This window comes from Eleginops maclovinus, chromosome 11 (genome assembly GCF_036324505.1).
Source record: "Eleginops maclovinus isolate JMC-PN-2008 ecotype Puerto Natales chromosome 11, JC_Emac_rtc_rv5, whole genome shotgun sequence".
NCBI lineage: Eukaryota > Metazoa > Chordata > Actinopteri > Perciformes > Eleginopidae > Eleginops > Eleginops maclovinus.
The window spans coordinates 6,329,132-6,349,713 of record NC_086359.1 but is presented as its reverse complement, the minus strand read 5'-3'; the positions used below and the strand labels follow the sequence as shown (position 1 = coordinate 6,349,713).

General features: G+C 40.0%; 1 protein-coding gene across 3 annotated transcripts in view; it reads right to left on the bottom strand.

Annotated features, from left to right (window-relative positions):
* klhl13 (kelch-like family member 13) overlaps positions 1-20,167 on the bottom strand; it is a 34,858-nt gene extending 14,691 nt beyond the window's left edge. The window contains exons 1-3 of one of the 3 annotated variants that reach the window (XM_063896034.1): positions 20,080-20,167; positions 18,435-18,506; positions 3,613-3,684 (exon numbers count right to left, since the gene is read on the bottom strand). In XM_063896034.1, the coding sequence (XP_063752104.1) occupies positions 3,613-3,684; positions 18,435-18,487 (125 nt within the window). In that variant the 5' untranslated portion in view covers positions 18,488-18,506; positions 20,080-20,167. Of the gene's footprint in view, positions 1-3,612; positions 3,685-13,889; positions 14,197-18,434; positions 18,507-20,079 lie in introns of those variants that run through there. The other 2 variants (XM_063896036.1, XM_063896035.1) reach the window with 2 other exon arrangements.
* Between the last annotated feature and the right edge of the window lie 415 nt (positions 20,168-20,582).

Genomic DNA, 20,582 nt, shown 5'->3' with positions numbered 1-20,582 from the left:
GGACACCACTTGGTCTTTCGGGGACTTGAACTGGTGACCTTCCAGTTCCCAGGCCAAGCCCCTATGGACTTCGCCACCACCGCCACAGCGGTGTCATCTTCATGATCATTTATAACTCACAAGAGTAGGTTGTGAGATGTGCAATACCCACGGCACCCAATAAAACTACGGTAACCGCCACATATCAGCGGTTAAGTTGCACCAATATGCATGTGAATAAATCACTTCTAAGCCGAAGGAGTAAAAAAACATACAAACTCATTTATTTCTGTACAATAAAAATGTCTTTTCAAATCCTGGGTGTAATGTTTTATTTGGAGCGACTACAATCCAGCTACAGCATACGTGCCGGGTATAACAGGGGCTGGGGGTGGAGAATGTCGGTCGTTCCATTAAAGAATTTGGTCCAAAGATAGATACGGCAACAACTGGCCAGAGCATCTTGAGATTAAAGATGCCCCGGTCGAAGGTGATTGGCTAATTTCTTGATTAAGAGAAGTTAGTGTGTGTCAGTGTTTTATTCTGAGCACACAGTTCAATTAACAATTTTCCATTGAAGATTATTACGGATTAATAGTTGCTAAAAAAATATAAATAGCAAATATAGTCTGAAGAGCCTGAACTGGCAAAAGATAAGCTTGTTTGAATGTTCACCTCTCTGTTTGCACCACAGCTTTACATTTTCTCATGCTGGGTATTTTGGTAGTGCTTTAAAGCTTGAATATTGTAGAGGCTTATTGATAAATAGACCATAATATGTCTCTCAGTGTTTTGACTCAGGCAGGACACTTATGGGTCTTCAATAAAGCACACAGCTAAGTGATGCATCTTCTGTAGGAGTTAAATGAGGACAAGAAATCAAATGAAACTATTTTGAAATAGGCTGCAGAGCATTGGAAGGATCGTTAATTTTCAGGAAAGCTGTGACTAAAATTAAAAAGCACAAGACATTATTCTCAAGAGACAAAACTCCGCTAATGATGATTGAAGGGAATGAAAGTTAGGTTGATTTTAAATGCAGCGACTCTACACTACTAATAATGAAGGTGCTCAGTGAGAATTTGATTTATCAGCGTTTATATCATCCGTACGGTATGTTTCTTAGGATACTTCTGTGCTCTGAGGCACTCTTAACTAAAATGTAATGTAAAGACCTTAACTGGTCCACAGAGAGTTGATGTGGAAAGCTAGTGTGACTCACGGGAAATTCTCCCGGGATATGAAAACATTTCGCGCTGACAAAACTGACATTAGAGAATGAAGCTCACTTGGGGTAAAAAAAAAAGGGAAATGAAAAGTCTACACGCCACGACTCTTACATCATAAGCAAACAGTGTTGATTGCAATGCTTTGACCTGGATGCTCCTGTTTCGATCTTTTGAAAGGGACATTGCTTCATCTATAACAGGGGTGTCCCAACTTTTTTCACAGAGGGTCAAATACAGAAAAATAAACGAAGGTCTGGACCCCTTACTAGAGGTGAAGTAAATTGCCTCATAAGTTAGGTTATACGTTAGCAAAATCAACCAAGTGTAGGTAAGTTATGTTTGATACTTGAATATGCTTTAGGAAAAAAACAGCCTACACCACAGCTCTCCGTAGGGCTCGCTCAGAGTGCTTATAATAAGGGGAAATATGAAGGGTATATATCAAGCTTGTTATGTAAATCAGTTATTGGTTTTTTTTATCAACTTAGAAATGTGTTAGAAAATGTTTTCAACGTTAATTGACTGAATTTATTTGAAAAGTGGGCTCATGAACTCATGAAAACGGTGTTATAGACGTTTACATATCGTCTTGTGCTTGACTTAATTTAAGTACAATATAAGACAAGCACAAGTTTCAGTTGTGGGCCATATGACATTATCCTTTTGAATTAGCTGAGGGCCAATTTGAAATGGCCCCCGGGCCGTAGTTTGGACACCCCTGATCTATAACAATAAAAATAAATAAACGGCTGGCCATGAAATAACAAATCTTATTTGATTTAAAATAGAAAAAGGACTATACCACAGCCTCTGACCAGCATTTCTATAAAAGGAGACAGTACTTGAGTCAAAGCAGGTTGGTATTTTTTTGCCGGATGATAAAAGGTAGTGTAACAACAAAAGGAACTTAAAAAAAGTGCCTTAATGTGCTCTGCTTTAGAAAGAAAAACTTTGACCAACAAAATCTGTATATCAAAACACTTGAAGGTCTTCTATTTACATCAGAATAAAATACAGAAAGTATTCTCACTGCAATATATAGATGACAGAATAGTCATTGAATGTGGCACTTTGAAAAAAGACCTCGTTTCCAGATGTATTTCGGCCTGGTTTTGTTAAAATATTCCTTTACAAAAGCGTCTGGATCACAACAGAGAGTTCCCGTCTACAAACAGGCCCATGAGCAGACCGTGCTCGTCAGATGTATAAGTGTAATGTTTTTCTGGAAGGACTATTTATATAATGAAGCAATTGTGAAGTCTCTGTGTGGATGTACACTTGAGTTTTTTGTAGTTGGCAGAGCGGTTTTATCATTTGTAAGTAATATCCTCTGGGCTTTAAGGGAACTTTATTAAACATCTCTAAATAAAACATAGCTTTCAGATGCTCAAAGATGGGATTTTTCTGAAGTGAATTTGTTCCTTTGTGTGGCAGTTTTAGGCTGAGATGCAAAACGTATTTAAATCGACTGAAAACAATAATCTAAAATGCATTGCAAAAGCTTCTTCAACGGTCACTGTCGTTTTGCATAAATACAGACAAGTCTTTATGCAACAGCATGTTTAATGCAGGTCCATTATCACCAGTAGTCTTGTATCAAGGTTAGTACTTCTGAGACAGCTCTGCCTGTCTTGTATTTTATTGTTGTTGAAACAATGTTGGTAATGTTCATTTGAAGATTTTGACATGAATCATGATCAAAATGCGACTAATAATATGAATCTGCGATAGAAGTCTGCACGATCCTTTTCCCTCACGATTTACCACTCTGATGAGATTTTATGTTAAATAAAGTCATTATATCCAGAAAGACTCGAGAAATACTTTCAGAATTATGTGTGTCTGTGCAAAAGTTCTGTCAGACTGATAGTTTTTCTACCTAAATGCTTCACTTCAGGGCTCAGATTCTCCAAAGCCGACAGAGGCTGACTGATCAAACGTTTTGTGTCACCTCACATTTTGCATTTGAACACATCAGAAAGACTTCAGCGGCGGCTAAGTCAACTTTGGTCTCTTTTGAAGAGTTATAGAGACTTTATGGCCAACGGGTATGTGATAAACATTAAGAGAAAGAAACTGTGTCATTCCCTTCACATGCTGCACAACAACTGAAGCAGGAAGGAAGACCACTACATCAACCACAGAGGCGGCATAAGCACAAAGACATGAAGCTAGCTCTACGAGAGGCAAGGAAACAGCTAGGATCTAGGCCACACATGCTTAATAAGGTCAACTACATTTTAAAATGACGACGAGAGGATGGGATTGGTAATCAGCTAGGTTTTACAAGGAGTAGGAGATGATCATGGACCATGTCAAGCAGGAATCATTGAACATCACCGGCTTACACAGTGGTCACAATCACACGGACACACAGCACAGGCAATGTACTGGCACAATTTACCCCGTCAGGTGGTAAGTCGGACAGGCACCGAGGAGAGAGTGGGATGTCCAAACCACAAAGGAGTGTTGGTGGCTGCCGGAACGAAACACAGAAGACAACAGCTACAGCATCCCACATAAAAGTCCTGCTCTTCCCAAAGACCGTGTTAAGCTGCATTTGTAGGTGTTTTAAAATGGTAAGGAGTTAAAGCATTAATGCAGCTCAGCACTAACCAATGCAGAAATAATTTATTGAACATAACAGAATATTTCACAGTCTATTAGCCTGTCGAATACCTATTACTGGGGCCAATTATGGGTTTCCTTTCAGGTATTTTAACCTGAAAGTTATTTAGAAAATCAAGGTCAACCCTTCATATAAAAAAACAGTGACATCAAAACTCATGAGGACTTAAAACGTTTAAAAGAGTTTGTTCTGTTGAGCTGACCTCCCGGTATAATCCGGTACACTGTTCACTTTCTACAAAATGAGGATAAAATGAGCATAAAACCCCACATCAAAGATACATAATGCTTATCGCTAAGAAGCTATACGGTTGTATCAGAACAAAGCTTTAAAGAAGGGGGGATTAAAATGATGGAGGGTAAAGATAAAAGCCTTTGATTCTTGGGTTTAATAAAAAAGTAACTTGATCTTATGCTTCTACACATCATATTTTAGATAGTTGGCACATTCATAGTACCAGTTAAATCAGAGAAGAATCCTCACTTTGGCTTTGGTTTAGAGAGGACATATGATGCTCATTTTCAGGTTCATGTTTGTATTTTGTGTCTACTGGGAAATGTTTACCTGCTTTGATGTCCAGAAAGCACTTTACTTTTCTCATACAGCCTGTGCTGCAGCCCCTCTTTTCACCCTCTGTCTGAAACCAGAGCCCAATCTGCTCTGTTGTGATTGGTCAACATCTAAGAGATGTCCCGCCCCTTAGCCTGTTATGAACAACGCTTTGGAGCGCTAGCCAATAGAAGTGCTACTGTGGTACAGAGTGACGTCACTATGTTACAGAAGTAAACAAAGGAGTCTAATGGAGGCGTTTCAGGAAGGGAGGTGGGGGGGGGGGAAACTCCCTCTAGAGGGAATGTTAGGATTTTTTTAAAGAATTTTTGGGGCAACCTGTGCCTTTAGTATAGTGCAGTTCAGAAACAGGGAGACAGAAGGGACTCAGGCCGGATTCGAACCTGGGTCGACCGCATGGGAATCAAGCCCCAGTATATGGCCGCCTGCTCTACCCACTGAGCTATATACGACGGCTGGAATATTAGGATTTTCACCTTTGCAGACCATTAATATGTGCAAAAACCTATAGAAAAACACACTACAGTAAAGGGCAAACCCCAAGAAGCATTATACGGCCCCTTTAGGTTCCATCTTGAACATATCATGGCAGATTCTTTAGATACGGGAACAAGCAAAACCTGTGATTACTTTAAAAGGTGCCATAGAATTCATCTATCATCTATCTATTTTAAATTGTTCTCTGATGTCTACAAAGAAGGTGTATAATTTTGGTTGATCCAAATAATGTCCAGATGCGGTTTTACAGGCCCACTTATAACCCTATGATTTGGTCCTAGAAGGGAACAAGCTGAATGGCTTTATTTGGGGCTCATTTAAATAATTATGACGAGCTCTGCTCTGATTGGCTGGTTTACAAGGAGCAATCCGTGGCTGCCTCAGAGCCCACAGAAGTAAGTGAAGTTCGGGAAACTGTGAGAGATGAACCATGGAGGCTATTGGCATCCAACCTTACATGTTTGAGCCTTTATCGGAGGAGGAAACCGAGGAATTTGAAGAACAGCCAGTTGGTTGGAGATTGGAGAGCAACGTTACGGAGTGGTGAGTGTTAGCGTTAGTGTTTCCAGCAGCTGGTGTATGCCAATGTTGGGGCTGGACTACCGTGTGTGACGTAACACACAGGGATTGTTGTAATTCGCCCGTTTTACCGCTGTGATATGCATATTCATGATTTGCACCTTAAGGAGGAGACAATGGTGTTTGAGGTTCACGGTATGTCAGTTCAATTCAACTATGCCAAGGTAAATACAGTTTTCCATTCTATGGCACCTTTAAAGTGCAGCAATCTCCCATCCGTGCCCCATAGACCAGTTCTTCTCAATGTTATTGATTTTTCTTTCAGCCATTAAAAACACATTTGTAATTTCAACGGAAAGGACGAATAAAATGAATGCCATGGTGGATCTGCAGGAGCAGCACAGCTTCTTTATTTTCACCTATTAAGATTTAGGGCCGAGCTGGGAGAAAGACAATAATTATTAATAAGCAGAGGAGGACGTTGATGGATTGAAGAAGAAATAATGAAGAAGCGAGGGCGGCAGTCTAACCAGTCCTTTCATGTCAGCAAAACGCTTTAAAAAAAACATCCTTCCACCATCGAGAGATCAGGAAGCTGAAGTCAACTTGATTTCCCCTCCGGGTGACAGCTGAGGGTCTTAAAAGATTAATGTTTATATAGCTTGGCTGCCTCGTCATGCTTGGCCATGCATTGACAGAAACGTTGTTAATCTAATCTTTTTCAGGTGCTAAACATCTCAAATATGTCATGGTTCTTGGAGCAACATACTTAAGAACTGAATTTGCCTTAGAAGTGTGTTTGGTTGTTCTCTGTTTTTCTAACACATGCCTCAGCGAGAGGAGAAAGAGAGCACGGTGTAAATGTATTTACAGTACTGTGATACCAGAGAAGGTGTATCCCAGGTCATTTAAAAGTAACAAGATGTGCAGGAATACTGAGTCTTCATTGTGTCAGTTCCTGGGCCCCGTTTCAAAATGACTGCTTACTCTCAGGAGACGGGAAGAACAATCCAAAACACACACAGTCAGAAATCACATAATATGCACGTACGTCTTGTGAAAATGTATTGCAGCCCGTTACTCTTGGAATATGTTGTGTACAAACTGCAATACAAAGACTTTTAAAGAAACATTCAGTCCATTTTGAAGTTGCTTTCAGCTACCGTGAACTCGTATGACATATTGTTTTAACAGGAACACAGGAAGAGCCTGAGAGCAAGGAAAGACAATGAGGCAGCAGTAAAATTGGCAGAGTGGCAAGACACACACACACACACACACACACACACACACACACACACACACACACACACACACACACACACACACACACACACACACACACACACACACACACACACACACACACACACACACACACACACACACACACACACACACACACACACACACACACACACACACACACACACACACACACACACACACACACACACACACACACACACACACACACACACACACACACACACACACACACACACACACACACACACACTCACTTTTATTTACTTAGTACTCACCTAATTCTATAACGTGTTTGTTTAGCGTCTGTGTCTCATTGTTTGTGTGTTGTGTAAAGCTCACCTGATGTTGTTTGGTAGCATAGGAATTATTGCCTTGCCTTATGCAATCTTCAGTATGGTTTCACCTATTTCTAATGCTGCTGAGGTTGTCCATGGATGTTATTTCAAAAAAGACATTACATCAAACTAAAAGACATCCAGGTACAGCATGGGACTGGCCTCATGATTATCCGATGAGTTGTTGGCTTTTCTTATACGCACGGTTGAATTCAGCGCCACACTTTCTCTCTTCAACTACACTGAAGACTTATGTAAGAGGAAAAACATTTCACAGTTTAGGGTGAAGCTCATCTTTCCTTTTCCCCAGCACCACACAGAGAAGCATCTGGGCAGAGAAAAGGAGGTAGACTTCTATTCCATCAAACAGACTTTGGTGCATCTATAACGGGTCAGACGGATGGATTACAATATCAAAATGAGAATAATATTCGTCATTATAATGAATTAAATCAGTATTTTTTTGTATCCATTAATAGATTCTGTGTGCTGGGCGACATGTGGCTGCCAAATGTTTGCCATGCCCCCAACCATTGCTCTGGCTTAACCAGATGAAAGGACAGTTGTAATGTACGATTCTCTCTTTTAAATGCTGGTAATCTCACATGGAAGTCGGATTTAAAAATAGATTATCATTGAAATGCAGATTTAAATAAAGGGACAAATAATGTTTTAAACAAGAGTTCAATAGAGTACAGTATTTAAGAGAGAATGCTTCATCAATACGGCAATTTAAAACTGCTTAATGCTAAACAAAACTCTCCTCTCATATGTTAGGCATTAAATCAACTGTTGTTCCAAAAGTTATTGGAGGTTAATTCTGTCCAGGACAAACTATCCATACACCATCTCCAGATAATTGCTCCAATCACGCTAATCATCCCAGCAGCCTGTGCGCTGTAATGACTTTGTAATTACACTTTATAATCAAAAGGCACTTTAAGGTCAACGCCGGGGAATTTTTGAGTACCTAAAATGAAGTTTAAAAAACAATTTCAAAAGCTGCAGCACCATAAGAGGTTAAGCCGAAGGAGCTTCACAACGAGTGGGTGGAGCGGACAATCTGTCAACATGTAGCGAATGCTTAATCATCCTGAAAGATGCTGTACGGAGGAACACGACCCAGCTGAGCGTGTGCTAATGGAAAAGGACAACTACAGTCAGAATAATATTAATTTTTGAAGAAAGTTTGCCTTTCTTTATTTGGAAACATCATCAAGATCCACTGGAGTGAAAAGTCACTTCAGATATGTGAAATTATTCAGCAAGGGACAACTGCAGGGGGATGTGAACCCAAGCACTGAAACCAGTGACTAAACAAAAAGGCCAGAGACGTGTCAACGGGGAATAAGACGTGTCAGCATATTTTCGCCTCGACTCAAATGAAAAAAAGAGGCCCCGCTTTGCATACAAATGGGCTTAAACTGTCACCATCCAAACAGGGATGGGCGATAAATTGCCAACCCTTTCACAATCATACACAGCAGGTCAGCAGTATCGATATTTTGACGATGGGGACGAGCAGAAGAAACAATGTATATACAGCCGTGGGAAAAATTAAGAGACCATTTCAGCATTATCATTTTCTCTGGTTTTATTATTTATAGGTATGACTTTGAGTTACTTTTTTTATATATATATATCTATATATCTAATGTATTCTATAAACTACTGACAATGTTTCTCTCTGTTGGAATTCCACAGACACTGAAATGGCTGCCACACATGTAGAGATAAAGATTAGAGAAAAATGTGGGGTGGTTTGGACTTGAACTGGCAAAGAGTAAGGTTGTTTTTGAACTGACCCGCTGATAGGGTCCAGTGTGGCTTTAGTAATTTAGTATTATCTACTTAGATAGGTATCCAATGCTGCAGACTGAATGCAGATTCTTACAAACTAGTCTTTAAACCTGCAATTAAAACGGTATTTTGGCCAAGGTAAGATTATTAATTCAGTTGGGTTAAGCCTCTCAGAAGCATCTTTTCTGAGTGAGTGAGTGAGTGAGTGAGTGAGTGAGTGAGTGAGTGAGTGAGTGAGTGAGTGAGTGAGTGAGTGAGTGAGTGAGTGAGTGAGTGAGTGAGTGAGTGAGTGAGTGAGTGAGTGAGTGAGTGAGTGAGTGAGTGAGATGAGCACAGGCATGACAGTCTAGCCCGACTGAACTCACTTGATGCTCTGCCAGCCAGACCTCCTGAGCCTCCCCTCTGGCCTTTCAATGAAAATAAATGATCCCTGTCCGTCCCTGTGTGGATCTGGCTTTTTGTACAAAATGGCTTCAAGTCAGCAAGAACTTTATGTGCGTTTCAAATAAAAGGCAGGAAAATTAAAAAGGTCCACCACAATGCTCAATTGTGGATCATTTTCCAGCAAGATGACACGGATTGGGACACACAACCATGACTAAAACACAATTGGAGATGTTTCACTTCAGAAGCAAGTTCATTTAAAATGTTTTAGAAACAATGATCATATAATCAAGTGTCTGTCTAGCCTGGCATTTGTAAAGCCGACACTTAGACCGTCTTCATTTCAGAGCAGAGGCGCCGGTGTAGCTGATGTGGCACACCGAATGATTGTCTACCTCACATCAAGGTAAACACATTTAAGGAATAGTAAGCCGCGCTCAGGAGAACAGGGACCTGTCTGTACGCAGGAACACTGTTGGAATGTTTGATTGAATTCAAGCCACAATTTGGCATGAGTTGTGTAACGTGAGGTCAACATTCATGCAACACTGACGTCTTTACCAGTTCTATCTTGTCCACAATGCGTCGTTCAGCAATGGAGCAGCTAGACTTTCCGTGCCTAGAGCATTTTGGATATTTGAGTGTATACCTGATTCATTTTACCCTAGACAATGAGGGATGACTGTACATCATTTTACAGTAAATCTGACGCCGCAAAGAAGTAAGAAAATAAAGATATTTCTAATACATAAAAGACAAAAGTATGCAGCAAGACAAGATACAATAGAATAGAAGTGTATTATTTAGCATCAACAGAGCATTTGCACACATATTGTGAACAAATTAGACTAGTCGGTCATTACACCTGTGACGCAGCTTCATAATTGATAAGTTGTGTGTGAGGTGTACGCATCAAAAAAGTAGTAACTAGAAATCCCTTTTTGAACATTTACGGCCAGTAATGAGAAGCCAAGGCATTCACGGTCAATAAAATGGGTTTTTCTAAAATGTTGAACGTTTGAAACCAAGAGAGGTCCTTGAGAGCCAAGTCAGAAATGTGGACAAATAATACAAAGGCTGATGAGTCCAGCAGTATTCAAGGTTAGCTGCGGATACATGCACGCACACACACTTGACACACACGCCAACACATAATCCCCGACCAGGATTACGCCTTCCGGAGATAACAAGACAAACGCAACCAACAAAACATCAATCGGATCTGACAACAGCCCTTAAAGAAACACATCCTGTACATTCAGACAGCGTATGTGTGCCTCTCCGTTAAGAATGAGCTGTTATCTAAAATTAATGAGTGAAAATGTGAATTACTGCAGTACAATCATTCCGTATGTTGGCTAAGAGAAGCTTTGTAGTTTTAACATCTCTGCCGGCATACCCTCCCAATTAACACATAAATCACATTGTGATATATCCGGTGACACCCATGAGTATAACGCCACAGTTTTATGTATTTTTAAACATAAAACATGTCTTTCTTGTCAGAGGAAGTCAGTGAGGAAAGGAAAGAACACACCAGCACAAACCCAGCTCTTATTCAGTTTGATGTCAGCTGTCAAATCAACTATTCTCCCATTATCAGATGATCCTTTTAGCTGATCGAATTAATGCAGGTTGGTAAGGACGTTTCAAAGAATGTAAACTAATGGGCACTGTACCTTGGAGACTAAAAACATATATAAGAACAGTGCAGGGGATTCAGCAGAAGGATTTAACAGCCGCATGAGACATGTGAAGACTCTACATTCGCAAATAGCTGTTAAACTTTCAAAGCGTCCCTTTATATTTCTGTACACTCTGTATTGAATTTGATTTAGTCACACTGGCTTTAACTTAAGTCTTAACACTAGAAATATTCCTAAAGACAGGGTGACTTTGACTTAGTTCCTTTTGGGATTGGACACATGTTAGGAGAAGGTTCTTTCAGCAGCTGAAAGGTCACTTTAGGATCTAGTGCTGAAGCTAAAATATGAAGGGCAAGGGGATTCAATTTTCCTATTTTCATGTGTATCCCATTTTTCCTTAATGGCATTGTTGACAAGGACTGACAAAGACCATGTGGGGAGAAAAAGGGAGAATATTAAGTGCTGGACAGGCTGCAGTTGAGTTAGCTGGCTCACCAGGACGTCTCAGAGGTGATTACTAGCAGTCACACATGTTAAGTGCTTGGTACCGAATCGCTGTGTGATGAGGGACGGCATTCATTTCAAGGACTTTTTTTAGGGATAAAAGATAAACCCAGTGATGCTTTACTGAACGGAAGATCGTTCTATTGGCCGTGGAGGCAGTGAACCTTAACCATTCCCTGTTGCTAGCCTGAAAGCTGCACCAGGGGCAGTTTAACAGTCTATATATAGATTAGGGTGCTTTTAAAAACAGGCAAGCACATTGTGAAAATAAATCCTTATTATTTTACACATCATGTAGGTCAGGTATTCCAAAAACTCTCTCTCATGTGTCTTCCATCATCCTGCTGCTCTGGATACATATAGAAAGATTTCCCCAGCAGCACAGCAAGTTAAAACCGTCTCTTAAGCCAAACTGACAGAGGCACCACTCAAAGGGCCTATAAAGAGCGACTTCTCCCTGACCACAGGGCAACCTATAATTGGGGGCCCAATATCCGCCCGCCTCAAAACACAGCTTACAATATACACGTTTCAAAATAGTAAGTGGTGTGGTGGGGCAGTTCCACACTGGGCAGAGGGGGGGTGGAGCCTCGAGGCTTGTATACGCTTCACTAGCTAGCGTGCGCACACCATCTCCCGTGAAGACACGCAAGCACCATCCGCAGCCGCTGAAGGACACTTGATGCCCTCTTGTTTGTGCTTTTTCCCTTGGGAGAAATATCCAAGTCCTTAAAAAAGACATACTGGTGGAAAATGCTCCTTTCTTGCTTTTGTACAATGTCAAGTGTTGGAAATAAATACTGATCCTACACGAAGTATCTGAATGTGCTTTGAGGGGCTGCCATTTCTTTTCAAAGGTATTTTTAAACACTCTGCCAATAACTCATATTATGAAGATTTAAGTATCACAATATTTCAATTAACTAAGTATACCACACAGATGAGCAGCACAGGGCATGTTGATCACTATTTATATATTTATTACAATTAATGAAGCAGGTATGAACATTTGCTGTGATGAATAGAAGTGATAAAACGCTAAAGGAGCAGAGAAGAATATGTGCTTTAAAGAGGTCTGTAATAATCACAATTCTTTACCAGTTTAAATATATGTTTGCGTCTGTGGTCCCACTTTGGTGTAACCTTGTTTCACTTTATTTCAAGGGAGCTCAATTATAGCGAGCATATCTGCTAACCGGAATTTTTCATGGACAAGATTTAGATTTCAATTAATTTAGTTTTAATTTAAAAAATCAGCTCAATTTATTCCACTGAATGATTGACTGAAATGTTTGGCAAATCACCCTAAGATCATATTCTACAGAGTCAACAGATCAGTAAGACAGCTGAAAGATTGCCTGTGATCTACAAACTGCCTGGATACAGATGGGTGGGGAAATTTGCCCCTGAACTGCCCTTAAGCAAGACACATAACCCCCAAACTGCTCCAGTGGAGATGCTGAGAGGCCAAAACATAATACTTTGAGTGTATGTGTGTGAAACTATAGTCTGGTTAAATAAAGATTAAAACATAATTGCCAAGTCGTTCATGCCAATGGAGAGGCATCCATCATGTCATTTTGTTAATTGCTTAATACAACGTGACGGGAATTTAGTGCTTCAAGTTTAGGACCATATATGGTACATGTACATATTTGGTGGTTATGGCTATGAACGGTAAATGAACATATTGTGCACATTTAGAGTTAGCCCTGCCGCAGATATCACCTGCTACATTGAGGATTATTTCTCTTGCTGTGATGCAGCAATGTTTAAAATACTTATTTCTGTAAAACTGCCAAAATTAAGCTGCTAAGCTTTCAAGTAAAGCTGCGTGATAACTGCACACTGCATGAATCCAATTGCGTACAAATCCATCCAAGTAAGCCTGGTTAGCCAATGGAATTGCCTTCAGGATATCAGCTAGCCTAGCTTGCCATGAAAACTGTTTTCCTCTTTTTGCTATTCCAAGGTTTTGGATGTTACTCTCTATAGGCCCTAGCCCGGTCACAAAAAGTCAAACAAGACACTTGTCCATTCCAGCAGAGCTCAGGAAAAAGGGTAAAGAGCGAGGATGGTGAGAGGCTGCGAGAGGCACTTCCATTCTACCCTTCCCCCCCTCCTGAACAGTAGCAGATGACAATAGCTTCTAAACCAGGGCACGCCAGACATCCTGACAAAGGCAGGCTCCTCCCAAGCTGCTGAGTCCCCGTTCCCAAATAAACATAGCCACAGGGACAGAGCAGGAGTCAGGGATGTGGCGCTTGCCATGCCATGTCCAGACTAGCGGCAAAATGATTCCTGCTGCCCAAGAGCAAAGCATTCTGCCAGCGAACCATAAAATGCATGCTGGAAGGAGAACCTCCTGTCACACAACACGGCTTAATTACATTCTGCCTAATTACAACCACAACCAATCACACATTTTGTTACGATTATATCTTTGAAGTAAAATAAATCTAAAATCTATCCCTATATAAACGACATCAAAAAGGTACAATGAGTATCCCACTTGTCTCTTACTCACATGTATGCAGGCGAAAGGGGTGAGGACCTGGATGTCTTAAGAACTGGCACTGGGAATTTCCAGCTGACAGGAGAACCGCTTTTCCATTTTAACGGCATGTTGTTGTCACCAGAATGGTGCTAGAGCAATACCAACAGCAAAGACCATTTCGGTGAAAAGGTTTCCAATGCAGTCTTCCATCCCACTCTGCCCACACCATTGAAGGGGGAGGGAGAGCAGCAGCAGGGGCAGCAGCAGCAGCAGCTACAGAAGTACACTGGAACAGGCAGTGCAGGCTACAGTCAGGGTTGTGACTTTAGCGGCAGCACAGAGAAGCCAATAGATTGCATCCACCACGACTGCTTGCCCTGCTGCATTTACGGTTGCCTCATGGTAGGAGGGGGGTGAAGCCCAGCCTTCCCATCAGCCTTTCAGGGCTTGTAAGCAGCCCAGCAGCTGAGCAACAGTGCCACCTTGTTAAGGGAGTTGTGATTACAGTTCTGGACATGCTTTGAAAAGATGATATGGAGTACAAGGAAGAAAACTATTATATTCATACAATAATACTAAAAGTCTTAAACTATCCAATGATGCTTTTTATCCTAAAACAAACAATGTGGGAACATATTATTCTAGGGTTAGGCTTATGCATAAAATGAAAGGCAAAATACTTCTATAATTTTTTACTACATACACACTAGAATTTAAAAGACTTGAAGTGCCACAAATGCAAATTATCTGATATTGCCGAAAACATGATCGGAACTTCCTTGAGAAATGAGTTCTATTCTGAAGCATTCACGGGTGAAGCCAGTAATAGTCAGGCCTGGTGGATCAATGTATAGTAAAACTGTGGACCAACACAGTATGGCAAATACCTAAAAAGTTATTGACTATTGCAAAGTGCTAAAAAGTGCCAATACCAATTTCACAGACTTCAGTTTGAAGCTGTGAAGTGTGTGGGCGATCCTATGGAAGCCTGGTATTTTTATTAAATCATGTTTTGTGCGATCACAGGCATTAGGTATGACGCTGTGCTCCCATAAATGAAATGGGCTATCCGACAGGCTACGCTATTAGCTAGTAATGACCTCACTTAACTTTAGGATGCCTTCTCCCACTTACTGTATGCAAACAGCAGATACTCAGTGGCTTATATCCATATTAAGCGGCCCCAGTTGTCAGAACTTATACCGTACAGCTGGTCCCACTGGACTAACCAGTAGGCCAACTGATCAGCCCTTCTGGTATGAAATGTTGTTCCTGAACTATGCAACAAAGCTCCACTTTCAGACATGAACAGGGGATGTTGCAGCTTATGGTTCACACAAGTATACTGAAGCGTTGAGCCCCTAAGCCACCGGGATGACCTGTCACCTATCCATTTAACGCAAATAATGTACCTACCTAATATGACAACCAGAAAAGTAGGGAAAAAAGTAATATCTCAATGAAAACAGATGTTTTCATGCCTGCCTCCCACTTTTAAGAGATACATTGGATTATTTTACACGAAATTCAGGAACAGCTTTGTTGATGTAATTCATAATTTTATAAATAATTCAAGTTCATATGATGCCAAATTAAAGCTTTAACCATATAAATTCCCCCCTTGCAACCACCATTTAAAAAGAACCACTTTACATTTTAAAGCAAAGCAAATACACTCCTTCTGCTAAGTAACACGAAGAAAGAAATTCATGAGATTCACTGACTACAGAAGAAATGGCCGCAATCATTATCAGGATTATTAAGTGCCAAAAAAGCTGAAGAAATTAGCATTGAATCGTAACAGCGGCCTTCATCTGAATTGGGACAGTAAAAGATGTTCTATGAAACATTCCCAACAAAGCATACGTGTTGAAATTTAATTATCCAAATAATCGTCAATATCCTCGCATTAGAAAAGCTGTCAAACTAGCTCTCAAAGTAGAATGAAAAATAGAGTCTGATTAAAGAAATAGAGGAATTATCATGCAAGAACAGAGCCCAACAATGTCCCTATTATTATTCTGTCTGCTCCTTATTCATGCAGCGACACCTTATGATTTATGATCACCTCATTTAAGACTGTGTGATAATTTGTCACAAAAAAAGGGAAGATGTGTCATATTTGAGATGCAATAGAGAAATGTGTTTCTAGCTGAATGTTAGGTAAAGAGATTACAGAATGTTTTAAGCCTATTTTGATGAATGTCAGGATTACATCGTAATTATTTTGGTCAGGATAATCCTGACGTGAAATGTACAGATTTCCATATGCCAAGTCCTTGGTAGTTAGAGTAATATTTTTCATGTTATTAGATCTATTTCAAAGTCTGAATCACTGTTAGATTGTTGAAACTGCAATTGTGCAAGATGGCACAGTCCAGTTATCATGGAAAAAAAGACTTCATGGGAGGTTTTGTGGGGAAGCACAAGTTGCATCCACCTGCACCTCTATCCTCATAACAACCGTGTCATTACACCTTTAGGCTTTCCACTATTGTCCCTCCCAGCTTACACTATAAATGGCAGAATGACCTCGCCTTCACTGCAAGGGCAGCCGTAATTTGGTCTCTTCTGTCAAAGCCTGAGAGCTCAGAGCTACACCTGTCATCCTCAGCGATACTATTATTACTCTCCTCACAAAATCGCAACTCCTTTAGAAAGATACTACACTATCACTGCAATAACCCCACACCTTATCAGTGTTATGATGTTCATTCCTAAGTAATGTAGGCATCCCTGCATCTAGAAAACTTTAAAAGTTTGATACATCTCAACCAATAATGAAAACAGAGGGAGAACTCATGCCATGGTTGTTGCTTCTTTCAAAAAACATAACAGTTATTGATCATTTCTGTTATTTCCATAACTGCTCACCCAGTTGGTGTAGTTTCTCATCCACCTGCACACAATTATGTTCACAAATACACAAAAACTCTTATCAAAGAGGGCCAGATTTCATGCCAGATGCCAATAGTCCATTTTTTACAGATAAAAGTAACATACAAATACACTGTTATTTAACAGATTTTATTTTCACAATTATCTTTGTTTTTTCAAATGGCAATGTACCCAAATATACGCCTCTGCTGTGTGAACAACTCTAAACACACAATTCTGACTTTCATTCAGATCCGGAGAGTCGGATAACATTGAACAAACTATATGGAATACCTTCAATTCCAACCTTTTGCAGTGGGTTCAGAATCAGGTCTGACAAATACTAATGTACAGTTCAGTCCAGTTACAACCCCAACATAAATTCAATCCAGTTCATAGGCCCACAAACAAAAGGCAACTTGAAAAATGTCCACTACGGGTTTTACCAGCGGTCCACCCCAAATAAAAGAAAGCAGGAAATACCCCCAAAAAAATACAGCAACTTTAACAGGAAAGGCAAATGCAAATACTACAGGCTTATATTGCCGTTGTTATGCTTGTCAATTCCCCGTACTTTCTGTGCGTCAACCAGCTAGCGGGCCATAAATAACAAATAATAATACAGAAGCTGCGGGCCGAATTAAAAATATGACATGACCTATAGCATGTTTTGAAATAGATTAAAAGACATATAATCCATAAAAGCAGATTAATAATGTCACCTGCTCTGCTCTTTTATCTACACTCACTGTTTTCAAGCAGAATATGCTTCACTCGACTAGCACCTTGCTTGTGTTTGCCTGCTAGTAGATTATTAGTGCAAAGTAATTACCACAAAAACACACGAGCCACAGTTTACTGGAGAAAACCAAGTCTAAAATAAAAAATGATGTAGTAATAGCACAGAGTGCATGTCTTCCAGGCAGCCATTTGTTTGGTTATGCTTTAATCGTTGCTGAAATGAAGTCTAATATGTTTCTGGTGATTTTAATGTAAAATACCTCTACTAATTAAAGAACAAAGGTTGCATGATCGAACTAAGTTTCTGTATCTTCCCTGTTTGTCTTACTCTCAACTCTCCTACAGCTTACTCACGGCCAATATGATATTCCTCTCTAGGCAACTCATGAGAAGCTCGGCCAAATGTGTCGGCTCATGTCATTTTATCTCATTTTGGAAGTCATCTTAACTTTGCATTATTTGCTGATCATATACTGTTGAAAGCTGAAGAATAAAGTGATCAACCACAGTTTCTGTTATTCAAATTAAACTCCCGTATCTGGTCCGTGACTGTTGGCAAATTGTGATAAATTTGCCAACACTATGTCCAGGGCATTCAGGCTTTGAAACGGTGAACTAATGTAGCATAAACAATGTAATGTCTTTCAAATCATGCGTGACACTTCAGTAAGACTCTCAGCAGTACATCTCAGCCCTTGCCCCTGGTAATTGAGGGTAGGCCTACTTATTTTCTTTCTTACAATCTAATCATGGATTACCCGATTAACACCTCCAATTACAGACAGAAGCCATTTTGCAAACCCGACCGACAACAGGACTGATAACTCAGGGTTAGGGTTAGGTAAATAATGAACGGTCAACCATAAATCCATCTAAGGATTTTTAAGTCATTTTGCGCAGTTAAAGTTAATTAATACACATACTCACAATTGTAAGAAAAAAAAACATTAGGCCTACCTGTCATGTAGTCCGATGGGCATCGTCTCCCCTCTGTGCACAGGGTGCTCCATACCCTTGCCAAAACCACACCTTAAAAAATACACAACATGGTACTATCAACAAATATTCAATTTTACAAACGAAAAACAAGCCAAAGATGTTACTGGTAGTAATGGTTTTATTCAGCAATACCAACAGTCTTACAACTGCACTATAATTTTGTCTGCACACTATTTTTTTAATCATACGATGTGTTGCCTAATAGGAAAATTATATACATTTTCATAACGAAAGACACCTTTTGAATGCAGTAAGTCATGCATGCAACTTTTCTAAATTGTGTTCTCACATCTCCAAAAGAAGAGAACAAATCTATCATCGTACTACAGAACAGTTATACTGTCTTACAATTTCACACAGATATAAATATGTAATTACATCTATAAGCTGTTCTTTTCCCAACTGAGATGAATAAGTTAATAGAAAAGCCCAGCATGATTTAAACTTAGACAGTGCTCAAGTGTCTGAATAGGTTTAATGACAGCGCAAGGGATCAGTAAATACCAAAACTTTCCAGCAAGTTAATCCTGAAAGCAAACATTTGTGTTTGACAGAGTTTAGCTCCGATCAGACTGTGTTCATATGACTTTCTCAGTCAGATAACGACAATATATTTGCATTAAAGTTCATTTTGGTGTAAAATGTCCTACATACATTGATAAAAGGGGGCATGGGTGATTCTTGATCTCCAACCCCAGCTGAAATGTGACAGTTGCATCATATTCCTAACTTGTTGCTTCACAGAGATCTAGGCTAATTGAACCTAAAAATATCTGCCTTGTGTGTGTGTTACTTGGCAGAACAATGTCCCTGGTAATTCAGCTGGCATGATGTACTAAATAAAAGGGAGTACTAAGATGTTTGAAATTAAATGGCACTGGTAAACTCTATTACAATTTGGTAAAAAGTTTCCGTAACAGTCTGGCTCCTGTTGATATGAACACGTTTAGGTGGCATGTTTATAGTGACACTGAACAGATGGAGTTGATAGTTTGCCTCTGCTATTTGCTGTACGCTGAGCACAGGCATGAAGACGGTGAGGTTAGTCCTTTTAAAAGCTAAGCGTGTAACATGTACAGAGAAACTATGAGGTAGCCGACTTGCTTGCTAGCAAATACTTTAAGCTATTCAAAATGCTATTGTTTGTTTAGCCACACTAAACGTATATATTGTCACAAGAGGCAAAAATGTCAGACTGAAGCTGTGCTAGTTTCCTGGCCATGTTTCTTTAGCCAAGTCCTCGCATCTCCAGTTGGAACAGGCTAATGCTAACTAGCCAAGCTAACCCTTAAACATGACCATTGGCTAGCTTGAAACAACGTTAGACCAAGACAAGCGACTATATAGCTGTTAAGTAAGAAGCTCTTCGTCCGATATCTTTTTTAGCTTAACCACTGACAGGAAAAACGTCAAACACCGGGGTCTTTACACGAGTTAGTTTGGTTAGTTATTAGTTAGTGTGGTTGGTTGGTTTGCCATCATATGCCTGTGACTACCTGTCAAACTGGTATTTGTTAAGCTTAAAATACTACATATGATTTTTTTAACCACCCTATGTATTTTTAAATTCAGTGTGTAAACTTTTAAATAACATATTCCATACCTTCAACGCCGAGACAACGTTAACTAGCGTCCTTGTTTTCCTCCAAGCCCCCAAATCCACTTATACCCCTGTAGCCTCCTTCCTTGTTTTATCCAATGAAGTCTTCGCTTACTAGGCGAGCCGGAGCATCCTAACTTCCCATTGGTGGAAGAGTATGGCAATCTTTTCTCATTGGCTCAAAACTTCCGTTACTAAATAAAGTATTTCCAAAGAGTCGTCGTCTTTCTGTGAAGCATTTGTACCCTGTAACAAATGTGTGTTGCTTTGTTCGAATAATTATGGTACTATAAATAGTGTTTTCTTCAAAACACCCATCAGTATACACAACTAAAATGATAGGCATCCTGTTACAAGTATTAAGTTACCGCCCGGAATATCTTTATTTACTCTGTTAGAAATGAATGTAACAAGCACACACACAGTGACTCTTACAAGAGCCCCAAGTGCAATGCATACATTTCACAAAAGAAGTGGGACTTTTTGAGGTTGTTATCATGGAGACT